Source organism: Sebastes fasciatus, chromosome 6 (genome assembly GCF_043250625.1).
Source record: "Sebastes fasciatus isolate fSebFas1 chromosome 6, fSebFas1.pri, whole genome shotgun sequence".
NCBI lineage: Eukaryota > Metazoa > Chordata > Actinopteri > Perciformes > Sebastidae > Sebastes > Sebastes fasciatus.
This window is the reverse complement of record NC_133800.1, coordinates 8,831,279-8,846,997: the sequence shown is the minus strand read 5'-3', so window position 1 is coordinate 8,846,997 and position 15,719 is coordinate 8,831,279. Positions and strand designations below refer to the sequence as shown.

Sequence of the window (15,719 nt, the reverse complement as noted above, 5' to 3'; positions counted from 1 at the left end):
TGACATCACAAATGGACAGAAATCCTGACAGCTTGTTTCAAATGAAGAGTTTCTGAATACGGGCTGTGTGTATTTCCCTGTGGATTGAGCGTTTCGATACTTTCACAGTATTTATATAGGACTTAAGCCTGCTTTATAATAAAAAAAAAACATGAAAATCTCACTTTTTTATAATATGGGACCTTTAAGAGGATGGGTTTTAAGAGGTTAAACACAGTAGATGCATGCTCATTTACACATGTGGTAATAGTGAGAGTCAGTGAGAGGTTTTATTTCTTCCCAGTCAGAAATCATCGTGGCTCTCTGATCCCGGCCAGACTCAAGGTAATTTCCTCGGAAAAGTACGACGCTAAATCAAGCCTGATCAGCTCTCAAACCCTAGACAATGGACTCACAAACATAATCTGAGGACAATAACTTCAAAACAATTGAAGTAAATCAAGAGTGACTGGGAGCACTTTCCATGAGCGTGTGCGTGGGTCTTGATACAATCCGGGCTTTGTTAAAACAACTGCACTTAATGCAAATGAGGAGGCCCGCGGCGATGCTTAGTGGGGCGTGGGGGCTCTGCTGGGGACGAGGCTGGGAGATCAACAGTCCTCATTCTTCCAGCTAAAAACACACACAACACACACACACACACACACATGCAGCAAGCATCATGACCCTAATGCAGTGAAGTCAGTCAGAGAGATAATGTCCAACTGTCGCAAAAGCTCCACTCACTCCCCCGTAAAGTGCTTAATTTCAAAATGCCATCAAACAATAAAATCATAGAAATCCAGTTATGTGCGACTGCAGAGGATTGCATCCTCAAAAGTAAATATTTAGCAGTGGACGTCTTGAGATCAGGGATACACTGGTGATCAGTTTAGCAATATTCATCAGCATGGATTTCACTTCTTTGTTTAATCTCTCTTCACTGACTTATATTAGATATTATAAAAGAAATTAAAAATAAAACGGCATATTGGGTATAAGAAATTTAGTTTGAAAATGTGTATTGATGTTGATATCCCTCTATTGGTCTATCATTACCAAAAACACTCGTTAATATTTGTCCCTGTTGGATAATTAAATTAAATGTTTTTCGCAAATTTTTAGCAAAGAAATTAGTAAATTTTAATTTGTTTGTTTAACTCCACCTCATCTTCCGCACACCACCATGAATAAATGACTGGGAACTTTTCTGTTATGCTGGTTTTGCACATTACCATACCACTACCTTTTGCACCGTCATTGCCACTATAACCAAAGTCGTGCACTATAATTTAAAATACTCAAATTACACTGACATTGCAAAAACTGTAGCCTGCATACTTTCTGTGTGTATATGTGTATAGGTATATAAGTGTATGTATATATTGTTTCATCTTATTTGTATGTTCTATGTGTGTCTGTGTAGCGTGAAGGGGCTTCAACGTCTATTTCATTGTGCAACCCTGTGTTGTAAAATGACATTATCGTCTCAATTTAAAATGCTGAAAAAATGTCCATCATAATTTCTCAGAGCCAAGGGTAACGCTTTCAAATGTCTTGTTTTGCCCGAACAATAGTTCAGAACACAAAGACATTTCATCCACGATGATACAAAACAGCAAAAAGCAGTAAAGCATCACATTTGAGCATCTTTAACTCTGCTTATTGTGCTTTTTGTCTCTTTTTTTGGCAAACGAATTACACTCAAAATACGAGTGTAGAGAGAGTCTGTAACCATAACTATACAAAAGAGAACAAAAAGAACAGCTACTGCGTCACAGTGTCGTCACATCAGGTGTGTGTGTGTGTGTGAGTGAGATGTACTGGACACCACAATCTCCTCCTCCCTGAAATTAGATGACTGGCGTTGTACTTTCCACCATGTCTGAGCTATACCAAAGGAACATTTTAAAAGGCCTCCTCACACCCTGCAAACTCTCTACTCAGTCTTCTATCTCCGGGTAAAAGACTACGCAGTATCAAGACAAGACCATCTCACTTCCATACTAGCTCTTATCCTGAAGCAATCCACATCCTACATGCTTCACATTACATATATTAAACAAGCACATGCACTTTAACTTGTCACTTTAAGGGCATGAGCCATCTGGTTGCACTTTTGTATTATTGTATGGTTACTTGTTGCAGGATGTTTTGTTTTGTGGGGTATCTTATTATTAAGGCTGTCAAAGTTAACACGATAATAGCTTGTTAACGCAAATTAATTTCAATGGCACTAATTTCTTTAATGCAGGAACGCAACTTGTGATTTTTAGGTTGTAGCAGGTTCAGTTCTAAAGCTACAGATAAAACAACATGAAGATACTGGTATCATATGAAACTAGATAAAAACCTAATGAATCCATCGGTATCATGTCATACTAGCTCGTCGCGGAGGGGGTTAAATAACGCGACACCCCTAGCATGCATGAGAGAGCATACTTGACAAACGGTTGCATCATTAGTAGAGATCTAGTCCGTCTGATGTATGAGGCTCATCATTCCTCGTGGAAAAATACAGATGGTGAGGACATGTCAAAGTACATGGTGTACTAAACGCCTCACGACTGATAGCACACATTGACAAAGAGTATTTCCAGTTTAAAAGGAACAGTGTGTAGCATTTATTGATTTATTTTTATGTTGAAGCAAAATGAAAATGTTCTTATTCCCTGATCAGCAGTTACAGTAAACAGGGCTTCAAGCTGTGATCCAGCCTATAGTGGTTAGGAAAAAATTTAAATAACACTCATACATATAAATCATGTCTCATAACGGAAGAAGCAGTGATGTGATGAAAAAGGTAACCTCTGGGAGGGGTCCTTGCCCTTTTTGTCCTTGCTGTGTCCCCAACATTATTTATGATGCTTGAGGGTTTCTAGGCCTGTGATTAGTTCATTAACTATTCTACATATTAAAATCCTTCAATTCATGTTTTAGCTACAAAAGGCTCCTCTGATGAAAGCCATCATGGGTCAAAATGGGATTATTTGATGATGTAGGACATCGTCATTTTTTAGTTCACAACTAGTAGCCTATGCTGTGAACAAGACTGGTGCAGGAAGATCTGAGTGACGTTTTAGCTGCTTTATAACCTGTTTGTAGCTGCGCTGGAGTCTACTTCCTCTATACTCTGGGTGCGCTCCAGAGCCCAACAGGCACAGAGCCGATTTATGCCAGACAGGCGGGGTTTCTCCACCATTTATATTCAGCGTACAAACGGCACATGGCGCTTGTGCTGACCTGCATCGAAGGCGTGACGAGAAAACAAAGTACCATGTGTGCCAGAAAATAGACGTTTCTAAGCACATGGCCCGAGATGGCTAAAAACAGTTACTGCACTGTCTCTGCCAACAGCTCACACTGTATAAACACATAATAATAATAATAATAATGTCATAATATTGACAGTGATATTGTCTATAATGCTATTTTCTAGTACATACTGGTACAACTGGTCCTCACTAAACCAGAATTTCAGCACCTTCAGCCACACTGTCACTAGGAGTAAGTAATAAAATCCCCCATTGCAGCATACATTTTAAAAGTAATTTTTATATGAATATATATTATGATAATGTAAATTACCTAGAAAATCACTGAAGAAACTGTTGATGGATAAAATATAACCAGACAGGAGATTATGCAAATTAAATTTGTGAAAAATCAAGGTACTTCATTACATTCATGCAAAAATCCTATAAAATCCAATATTACCATAAAGCAGTCCTGCTTAATGACTTATTATAGAGATAGATGGCACAGTTTACACTGTATGGCAAAATCTCTGACAGTTTGAAAAATGTATATATCTTTACGATATATATATATATATATATATATATTACAGCGGATATAATTAGTCAATCAATTAGTTGATCAACAGAAAATTAACTGGCGTCCATTTTTGATAATAAATTAATCATTTAAGTCATTTTTAAAGTAAAAATACAGATAGATCTCTAGTTCCAGCTTCTCAAGCTTCTCAGGATTTGCTTCTTTTCTTTAAGTAATCCAACAGGAAACTGAATGTTTCTAGTGTACAGACATCACATTTGTTGAGCAGGACTACCTGGTAGAAGAGATATTACATCTAAATGGGACCTTTCTAGTTAAATAAAGGATAAATTAAAAATAAATAAATAAAATAAAATAAAATGTGTCATAATTTTTCTAACAAAACTCTAAACACAATTGGCACAACATCCATTACCATTAATACAATTCATGTTGTTTTCACAGAATATGCAGTCAATTAACAACATTTCTAAAATGATTAAATCTTTCTGTACATACAAGCTTACCCAATACCAAAATGATGGGTCTTTCCTGTCTTATTTACCAATACTTTCACACAGCATGCCAGGAATGAAATCCTAATGTTCAAAACCTTAAATATAGTATAAAGCCTTTACTTATAAAGCTATGTTGAAACAGCTGATACGCAACAGATCATTGAAACATTGAGAAACAGCTCATTTACTGTAAGTTGTGTAAAGTAGACTGACAGGGGTTGGGTAAGGCATGCCAAGCGTTTCTATCCAAAGTGCACAGCGAGAGACGATATAAGGCGTGATGTGGACATGTGGCCAAATGCTGAAGATCGTAGTACAGATTAGAACTGTGCTTTTTTTGTGGGTTTTTTCCCCCTTCTGTGCCTTTTTTACTGTATTTGTGTATTTTATTTTCACACATTCAGAACCAAAGGTCATGTATGATGATCACTGGCAGCAATATCATGTTGCTAATACAGCTTTTACTGCAGCAGTTCTGTCACTTACTATTTATTTCTACTATGAAGTTAAGATGACTCATTCACTTTTAGATAGTATGTTGCCAGAAATGCAGTCATTCAAAACTCAACCAAAACATGTAGAGGGGTTTACAGTAGAAGGAAAGTGAATTACAGTATAAAAAAACATGGATTTCATATTTGTATGCAGGTAGAATTAAACATGAAGAGTAATGTAGTTTTTTGACTACTTGTGCTAGTGTTTTGAAAGGCTGATTTGATATTGAGTCAGGTTTTCTGCGTTTTGATAGAGTTAGTGTATGTAGGGAACTTTTTTTTTTCATTTTGAAATGTAAAGTAAACAGAAAGTTAACTATTTGGCTAATTGTGTGATGTGTTGCTATGTTAAGACTTTAGAAAAAAAGCATCTGAAGTAGCCTATAGGTAAATGCTTGTTAGCGACTGTAAAACTGTAATGTTTCTAATTAAACTGAATCATACACTTCTAGGGACCTTTGCTTTGGAAAATCTCTAAATTGATACAGTACATTTTTTTAATTTTCAGCATGTAAGTAGTCAGAGATGTCCTGAAGTTAAATATATCAATCATTGTCAGGAATTATTTATACATTTTTTTCCAGCAGCGCAAAAATCAAAGAATAAAGACATTTCCCTCACAAATTAGTTCAATTTTCTTTTTAATTTATAAGGGGCATGTAATGTTTATACCTCAGGTGAATATGATCCAATCAATCTTATTTCCATATATGTATTGAGTTGTTAACACCTTATTTTGAAAACAGGACGTTACACTTCCGCTGCCAAGTCTGTGGCTAGCTCTCCCGTCAGCTCTGTACAGTGATTGAGAAAAATAATCAGATCAATAAATAATGAAAATGACTGTAAACTGCAGCCCTGGTTTATCATTTCTTTTGTCACTGCTTATCATCAGCTGATAAAGATTCAATGCACAGTAAAAACCTGCTGCCCACTGGGATTTTACGCAACATCCAGCATGCCAGTGAGGCCAGATGGTCTGTTACCTTTGATTTATGTTTTTCCTCACAAAATAAAACCATTAACATCTCTGCAGTGGCGTCAGAAAATTGTTTGATTTCATATAACTACAGTTTATTTTTTCTCATTAGGGGAATGAAAAAAAAAGATGAAGAAAGAATAAGAGAGAAAAAAGCTTGCAAGTCATGAGTTGCCAAATTTTCCGTCGTAAAGCTGACAAATATCTCATATGATTAAGGCTGGGAAAACCATCCGATGTGATGTAAATCAGTTGAGCAATGCAGGAAAATAAATCACGCTAGAAGAGTCCCTTTAATGCATCACCATGGCCTGTTCTCTGCTCTGACTGGCTGGCAGTCAGTCAGTCAGTCAGACGCTGACCTGTGGCAATGCAGTTTGTCATCTAATGTGCAGCATGTAAAGCCAGCAGGTCCACTGTTGCTATAGTAGATGGGTTACTGGAGGACAGATTGTTATCTTGGATGTATGTAGATGAGGCTGGTGTGAAACCTTCTCCCTCAGTGATCAGTAATCCGGGTGTTCATTTGTGCCGTCTTGGCCAGGAGGAGACGGGGGGTTGTTATTGTTTTGGTGTGATTTCACTGCTCTGGCCCAGCCGCTCCGCGTCAGATCTGCATGTTAAGTAGGTCAGTATTACATGGGCGACGAAGCTTAACCCCATTCTGCGGCTGCCACAGAAACGCTGGTCATCGGCTGTAACATGTGTCGAAATAAGAGCAAACGGTCACAAAACATCCTCTCTCCGACAGTGAGGTGATCACCAGAGGTGCATGTTTGGCAACAACAGACAACGAACTACACCAAACAGGTTTAGTTGCATTGCTGGGTGTGCTGAATGCAAATCCTGAAAGGGTGTGTTAAGCAACAGAGCAACGGGGAACTTGTGATCTCTTCTCCACTGTCCTGGGTCATGCCAGGTTCTGCTGGCCGGAGCACAAGCGCAGACACGTCCACTTAATTAGGAGAGAAAAAGTTTTCTGACGAAACGCCAACAACATTCCGAGTCATGTTGTCAAAGGTGAGATCTGGAATGTTTTCTATCTGCTTACTATCATTAAATACTGGTTTTGTGGAGTGTGGTGAAAGCTCAAACACTGTGCATGTAATATAGGGTTAGAGTTAGGTTTGAGAAATGTTGATGTTTTAATGTTTTGATTGAGCGCTTCTTCAAATTAACAAGTCAATATTTTGTGTCAATTTTTGTGTTGAAAGTGTGCACTGAAGTTATTGAAAAATAAAATTATAAATGAAAAAGGTCAGTTTCATTTCTCTGCATCCTGTACAAGCTTAGTGTGTCTTAGCCTGGAGAAGACTGGAGGCAATGGGGAACAACCAGAGTGGATTTAACAATTTGAAACCGGTCTGATTTACATGTTGCATCTTGTTAGTGTGCTTTGCACAAATCCATTCAAGAGTCAGTTGGGCTTTGTTGATAGTAGAGTTATAGCAGAGCTCAAACCAGCAACCCTTCTGTATGTTTATAGACAGTTAGAGATGATGCATTCAGTCACTGGACAGAGCGGTTGTTGGTCAATAAATAGATCCAGTGTTAACTCCTCCCAAAGCCACAATCAGAGGTCAAGGGACCCCTTTGAAAATGGCCATGCTAGTTATTTAGGAGCGTTATTTAACCTCCTTCACGACAAGCTAGTTTGACATGGTACCAATGGATTCATTAGGTTTTCTAGTTTCATATGATGCCAGTATCTTCACTCTAGCTTTAAAACTGAACCCGCTACAACCTAGAAATGCAAGTTGCATTAATGCATTAAAGAAATTAGTGGCATTAAAACAAATTTGAGTTAATGCTTTACTGTCGCGTTAACTTTGAAAGCCCTACAAAAAACATGAATGAATAACTATGAGGCATTTCGTCAAAGGGCAGTATACCAGCCCTGTACATCTGTGTATCTGCAGTGAACAGCCAGCCACAGCTGGGGGCTGTGCAGTTGAGCATTGACTGGAGGTCTCCTGAGTGCGGCCATCAGTCAGGACTCAGACACGTGGCTCTAACACCCCCCGCAGTCCTGCGGTCCACTGCTGCTTTCTGAAGACAGCAGGATGCTAAGAAGGAGCTCACTGCTTCCACTTGATCAGGCAGCAACGCACGTTTCATCAAATGCATGAATGAAAACAGGTGCTGCTGCTTTACATTTTTGGTTTAAAACTGCAGAGCAGTTCATTGTACCTGCTTATCAGACCATGTGTTTGATCCTTAAAATCATTTTACAGATATATTTACCAAAAATAACAAATGCAAAATGATGAATTCAGGCTTTTTTTTCAGTATACATTTTCTCTATTCTTTATTTTCTTGTGCCCTGCACTCATATTACTGTTCAGCAAATAAAATAAAATCAAACAGACCCTGCCAATTAAGATAAAAAGATGGCAATGATGCATCCACTGCAGTGACACATGAAGCAGAGGCGGAAACATCTGCACCCAAAATCAATATTTCATTACGGACCGTGGTGCCTTCCATACAGTGTTGTAAAAAAGGCATGCCTTACAGACAATGCCCACAGGAGCTGACCCAAATCCAGCACTGACACAAATGTTATAAGTGGTTAATACAGCCCTTTTGACAAATATTGGCATAACCTAACCCAACAAAACTGAGCAACAGTGTGTGTCCATTTTTACATCACATGATTTTGTAGAAGGACTGCAGGCAGAATGTTGAATTATGAGCCAACAAGAGGAGGAAATCTCATTAGGGTTGTTTCGTTTTTTTTTTTGCAAATGCCAAGACACAAAAACTGGTACTTGTGTGGCACAATTATTGCAACCACTAACTCATGTAGCCGATCTATTGATGCTAAACCATAAGCACACAGAACATAGCTACTGTGTTGTACTGTAAACAAAATACAGTATATTGCAATAACAGTCCTCTAACTCTCTGTCTCCAAAATTGACCTCCATTGTTGCACACTAAAGAGCAAACCTGAATCCTAGTCATAGTGTTCAGCTCTGATCTCTAAATGATCTAATTGGTTACAGGTGTTTTCACAGGTGCATTCTGGGTGCAGGTGATTGATAATTGAGTGGTGTATTTCAGTGGCAGTGTTTAGCAAACGACACACAGGATTTTAGTTTTAAAAGTAAGTGTAGTGTAAAGCAGACAATGTGCTATTGGTTTAGCATCAATAGATAAGCTACATGAGTAAGTGGTTTCAATAATTGTGCCACACAAGTACCAGTTTTTGAGTCTTTGCTATTGCAAAAAACTGTAAAGTGTATGCATAACAACAAGCTTTTCTTTGCCAGATAGTGATACACAGTACATTTCCCCTTAAGGGCATTGCCCTTTAATAGTTCACACACACACACACACACACACACACACACACTGTATACTGCTGTTGGCGAAAGACGATCCTCCACCATCGAGCCAGTGAACACAGGTCACGTCATTATCAGCAATTCTTGTGAAAGCTGAGTTAATCAACAACCTCAGATGTGCTTGGTGCTTGTTTGTTCTGATAGATGGCTGTTTCCTCGTCTGATGCATGCTCTGGGATCTATGCTGTTAAAGGGCACAGCGGGTCATTTAGCAACCTCAGCTTCATATTCAACAATAACTGTATCTGAGGGCAAAGTAGAGTCCAAATGCAAAGTGGGTTCAAGCCTAATCCATTGTTTGAGGATATTGAATGGTCTTTACTCAAAATACAACATGTCTTGTGGCTTCTCTGCATTCTGCTTCTTTGAGGTTATAAGAGAACAAATGTATCTTCGATAGGGTGATTCTACTTGTATGATGTGGCTGAATGCACAATATTTGCACTAGAGAGAAGGAACTGATGCAGAATTCTGACGTTTACATTGATGTCTTAAAGCTGAAAATAAGTATTCTAGAAATATCTCCTCGTGATGTCATGTCATCTATATTTGGCCAACTATCCAGACAAATGCACCGCCACCACACACACAACAACAGTGACTTAAAATACAAGGAGCATTTTTAACAGTGCTCAGTACCTGTAGCAGAGTCATGCCATAACCACAGTCACGCACAAATCCAGATCCAGATCATAAGAGAGCCTTTTAGAAGGGAGCTCTGTCTGGCTTGGAGCTACATATTGTACTGCAGTCAAGTAATGTTGCCTCAGCAAACACTTCCTAACAAGCTGCAGGTTAGATTAATTTAGCTAGCCTGGCTCTGTCCAAACAAAATCCAGATATGACGTGTCAAGTAGTTGAATAATTAACACGTTATATCTAATGTGTTTAAAAGTGTAAAAAACAACAATTTGCCATTTTATGCCGGACTATTTATTGGGTTGTCAAGCAACCAGTGGCACATAATCACATTTTTACGTATGATTTTGGAATGACATTGACAACAATAACAACAAATATCAAACATGGCAGTAACGTTGAAATTTCCACATACTTTGTTCCATTGGCCACATACTTTTGGCCAAGGCGTGCATCATGTCTTATGTTTACTGTTTTAATAGTTATCGGTTTAGCTACAGTATCTTAAAGCAGCAGTAGGCGAGATTGGAGCAAATATGATTAAAAAAAGTTATTTTTATAAAACGGTCCTGACAGTAGTACATGATACAGGTAACCTGAAAAAAATCATGTGCCTCTGTGTCCTCCAGTGCTCCCAACGGCATCTGCAAGATTTCACAGACCGGAGGAAAACAAGCAGTCAGAGCTGATCTGGGGTCTGCTGTCCACCTGCCGTCTATGAGAGCCAGCTGTCAATCACTCGCGAAATCCGACCAAAACTCCGATCAAACTAGGCAGCACTGATCAAATATGAATCAATATCATGTTACTGTAATGCCTATTTCTCGCCTCAAATGTTTTCAGAATCATCTTGTAGTGTACTGTTTAGCTGTAAAATGAGAAAGTTTGTGACCCGGCAGCCATGTTGAGATCAGGTTGAGATGGCTTAAAGGAACGCCAAGTAACGGTCACATGACCGGAGCACAGCCAATAGGAACGCTCTCTCTCTGAAATGACCTGTGATTGGTCAAAGTCTCCCGTCACGGGCTAGATTTTTTAAAGCCTGAAAACAGAGCGATGAGGAGGAGCAGAAGTCTAGTGATCTCTCAGAACACTTGAATTACAATATGCTGAAAGGTTATTATGGAATTTTTGCCGAATGATGCCAAAAATATACAACTACCTACTGCCACTTTAAATGGATTGTGGACTGTTAGTGATAAAAATTTGAAATTTCCTGGAGGTTTTAACCAGGTATGACGAGTTGTCGTGATATATTAAATGTGGCATTTTTCCCACGAAATCTACAAGCTCGTCTCCGCAGTGGGCATCTCTCTGGCGGGATGAAGAGAGTGAAAACCCACTGTGTTAAATTTCTCAAGCGCCAAGGTGTCTCTGCTCTTGTTGGCTCTAAATCACGATATAATTGGTTCCGTTTACACTGTCATTGCATCGTGTTCCAGTAGCAGTGGACAAAACTAAAAGCACTTGCTGGCTCCATCTCAGCTGGATTGCTCATTACTTAATGGGAAAGATACCTTAAGCAGCAGTCTGGGGGTCAGGAAAGCTGGCTAATCTGTGTAACTCACAGTGATAAGCTTCTGAGGGGGGGGGGGCTAGGCTAGGCTAGCAGGGTTAGCAGTGGGCAGGCTGGGCTCAGACTGTCTGAGAAGGACTGTATTAGGTGTGCTACTGTGTGAAAGCTTTGAGATAACCCTCCTGCCTGCACCTTCACCCACATCCCATTGAACTCTAGACACAGCATTTCAGGCTTCATAAACAACAGAAAGAACATTCTGTGTTTCCAGTGAAGGACTACACCTATTATGATTTAGCTTATGTAAGCCTGCACTACTGTGACGTATATTTTTCAGAGCATGACAACACAAATCCTCCACGCACTGGACATCGAGTCAAGCTTTTGAAAAGCAGCAGCATTCCTTTTCATGGTTAGAGGCAGAAAGTACAGCCGCTATTTTTACCGCGTTCCTAACCCACACACGCAGCCTCTTTTCCAAGTCACAGTTCTTGTGACTTGCGGAGAGAGAAACTGCCTGTAAGGTCCGCTGTGGGTTTTTTGGCTTGGAAATAGAGGAGTAAGCAGGGTCTGAAGTTCATTTTGCTGACTTCAGGGGAGGCCTGCTGGATGATGTTCCTCACTCAATGGGCAGAATAAGGATTCTGCAGGGCTATGGCCTTATGATGAACATAACGTCATGAGCAAATCTGAGCCCCAGAACATCTTGTCTCGGTCTTCATGAGATAACAAACACTAATTCACAGCAGACAGTCTGTTTGGGCTTGGCAGGCCACGGCACTTTTGCTTCTAAAGATAGCACTCCTTTAAAAAGCTGCAGACACTTTGCAGGTATACATCACATATCTTCCATGAGGACATGTCTGGCTTTGTAATGAAATTCCAATGCACATGTACAACCACGTTATATAAATATGAGACATACCTGAAAATATTCACTAATGCTCAAAATAAATCTCAACAGCAGTCTGATAAACAGGATTTGTTTCCAAGTTTAGATCACAGTGACACAATTAGCTGTCTTGTTTTTTCCCACACACTGCAGAACGCTGTGGTGGGCTGTCAGCCATAAATTGCAGTCCCTCTGTGGTCCACCCAGTTCTCGGTTCTCATTTACTCATGAAGGCTAGGTGAACAATCAGTGTTTGTACACTTGTGTTCTCTTGCATGACAATTAAAGTTGCTGTTTGTCCAATCGTGCACTTGCATGCATAAGTTCAATCACATAATTTTGATGCAAATCAAATCCGAGTTCTACCAGTGTCTTGGGTCAGCAGCAATATTTCAGTAAAACACTCAAAAACAAAAACAGATGTGACAACACACAACAATGTATTAAGCTGAATTACCTTAACCATCTGTAACTTTAAATCTACACATGCCTAATTCTAACATTATAACCAAACCAACCACAAGCTAATACCTAAACATAATTCTATTTCTTAATTTATGCCTGCCAGCCTGACAGTTTTGTTATCTCCATCTCGTCACATGATCCTCAGCAAATGTGTATGGAACCCAACTACTAGCCGCAGATAACGCTAGTGCAGCTGGAATTGCAGTTCCTCCAAAAACTGGCTTTAATGAAATATATTATACATGATGTATGTACAAGGAATATCAACTTGCTTCTCAAAATACTCATTTTCCCCTCACAAAGTTCTGCATTCAAAATGTTACTTAACTAAAAGTACAAAAGTGTTAGCATAAAAATACGCATCATGCAGAATGGCCCATTTCAGAATAAAATATATTACCACTGGATTATAATTATTGATGCATTAATGTGTTCATCACTTTAATGTGGCAGCTGGTAAAGGCGGAGCTACTTTTAACTATGGTACTTAATATACTTAACAATTATAAACTGCTTAATAATAAACCATAGTTTATTAGTTGATTTTATATTTTGTATTAAGAATCTGAATCTGCAAAGTATAGCTAGTAACTAATATTGTAAAAATAAATGTATTGAAGTTAAAGGTACAATATTTCCCTCTGAGATGTAGCCTAGTGGATTAGAGGTGGGCTATAACGTTACTATAAATGGAAATACTCAAGTTAAGTACAAGTACCTCAAAATTGTACTTAAGTACAGTACTAGTCTAAAAGAGATCAGGTCTAGACTATTAATAGATCTAGCCTCTTAATTTTGCTCTCAAAGTGCACCAGATTGATGCATTCAATTTAAATGTAAAACAAATTTCTTCTGGGGGAACATGCCCCCGGCATCCCTCCTAGAGGGTGCGAGGTTCACCCAAGACAGTCTCAGATAATTCTGGATGGTACCACCTCAGCCTCATTTTGAGCCAGGAAAAACCCAGATTAACAGAAATTTAACCCAGAGCTAGTAGAAGTGTAGTATGGATCGTATAGCCCTGGGCTTGAGTTAACCCTGGGTCAACAATGTGTGTGTGAAAAGGGACTACGTTATCCCAGGGTCAACTCTTAGCCCAGGGCTAAGGATAGCTCCTGTGCAGTGTGAAAAGCCTATAAACTACCAAACAAGTTAACTTTACCAAAATACAAATTCAATCCAGTGTATTACTTCTGAGATGACCACTTTCCAGCCAAACACAGCACAGAAATCAGCCATGTCTCTTCAGCTACAGTATGTTGACACAACAAATATACACATCCAACATGGCTACCAGAGGGTGTGTGTTGCTTCATGTGAAAACATTAAAGAAAGCAGGCTGACCTGTCACAGAGGGGGTTCACTGCGCCGTAGGAGTCGCAGGCGCAGGGCAGGCAGCCGCTGGTGCCGTTGGTGAAGTGTCCCTCCTCGCAGTCCTCACACTGCAGACCGGTGTAGCCCGACATACATGAACACTGACCGGTCTTCAGCTCACACTCGTCCGGATCCAAAATCCCCTCGCTACCGCTGCTGCAGTTACAATGGCTCTCTGGGTGGATAAAAAGGGGGGTGGGGGGGTGTCACAGTGAAAGTGAGAGACAAGAAATGGGAAATATTGCATGAGATGTACTAGCAGTGGTAAAATACAAGTCTGAACAATATATGGTTATTGACATTTTATTTTACTTTATATAATATACTGTATATTGTATATCATATGGATTTTATGTGATAGCTGTTTTTATTGATTCAATTCAAAATATTATAATATATATCATAATATTATTCATTCAAAATAATTTTAACTAATATGGGCTGTTTGACATATTGACCAATAACTGATCAAAAAATCAAGATAGAAGTAATGCTGAAGTAATTAGTCCATTGTGATAGACAAATTTGATTGACAACAATTATTTATCGTTAAAATCATTTATATATATATATATATATATATATATATATATTCTGGAAGGACTCACTACAATCTATACAAGCATTTTCTTTTCTTTCTTTTTTTCATGAAACACGTCTCTACAAGCCATAAAGACTCGTTTCAAAGTCTGTTTTGGTAACATGGTTTCAGAAGCCTTGGTGACATTAGTAGTCATAGTAAGTCTACTTCTGTTTGCAGAATATTTTGATCATATATATTATATATTACTAATATATTTAAATTGCCCTACAGCTAAGATTGCACAATGTAATGGCTATAGAACAATGACACCATCAACATTTAGATTGGATCGCTTTCACTATGCAATTCTGTCTAACACCGGGTACAATCTCCTGTGAAAAGGCTGATCAAAACCGTTTAGCCGTTCCACCGACCAGACTGAAAATGAAGGGTGACCTTACGTTTTCGGTTACGTCCACTCAGCTTTGGAACAGCCTTCCTCTCACTGTGAGATTGGCCGACTCCACTGCAGCTTTTCAGTGCCTACTTAAAACTCACTTTTACAAGATGGCCTACATTTAACAATGTTTTCTTTTTCCATTATCCCATATATAACTATTATGGTGTTTTATTTTTCATTACATATTTAAATTGTGCTTGTTTTAGTGTCATCATTTTAGTATTTTTTATATGCACTTCCAAATATTTTGCAAGTTTTATCTGTTTTAAATTCAAGAGTTTGTTCTTTAATTGACATTCTATCTCCCTTATATGAGATAACTGCCTTTTTTTATATAGGTGTTTATTTCCTTTACTTAAATTGTACCTGTTTTAAATGAGCTTATTTCTCTTATCCACATCTTACTTAATTATATATGATTTTTTTTTTTATTTTGCACTTGTACCACCATCTGTTTATGTATGGGCTCAGTGCTGCTTGCTCTTGTGTTCATCATACAAGGGCTTACATGGGTTTCTGATTTTTTTTTAAAATTTTCATTCTGTAGTTTAAATTTTTTAATCTGGAAAACACGTTGTGCTTAAGCTCGAAAAGTGCTATGCAAATTTAAATATTATTATTATTATTATTATTAAAATTAAGGCTTGATTTACGGCACAAAGGAAGGGCGTCAACCATAACGGATAGCACTTTTGGTAGCTATCGGTAGCTATCCACAGCTACCTCCCCAGAAGCCTATATGCCTAAATGTAC

At 38.6% G+C, this 15,719-nt stretch overlaps 1 protein-coding gene across 1 annotated transcript in view; it reads right to left on the bottom strand.

Annotated features, from left to right (window-relative positions):
- Positions 1-15,719, bottom strand: part of LOC141768946 (multiple epidermal growth factor-like domains protein 9) — a 44,175-nt gene that overhangs the window by 22,926 nt on the left and 5,530 nt on the right. Inside the window, exon 2 of the mRNA XM_074637488.1 lies at positions 13,954-14,158. Within this exon, the coding sequence (XP_074493589.1) occupies positions 13,954-14,158 (205 nt within the window). The remainder of the gene's footprint in view (positions 1-13,953; positions 14,159-15,719) is intronic.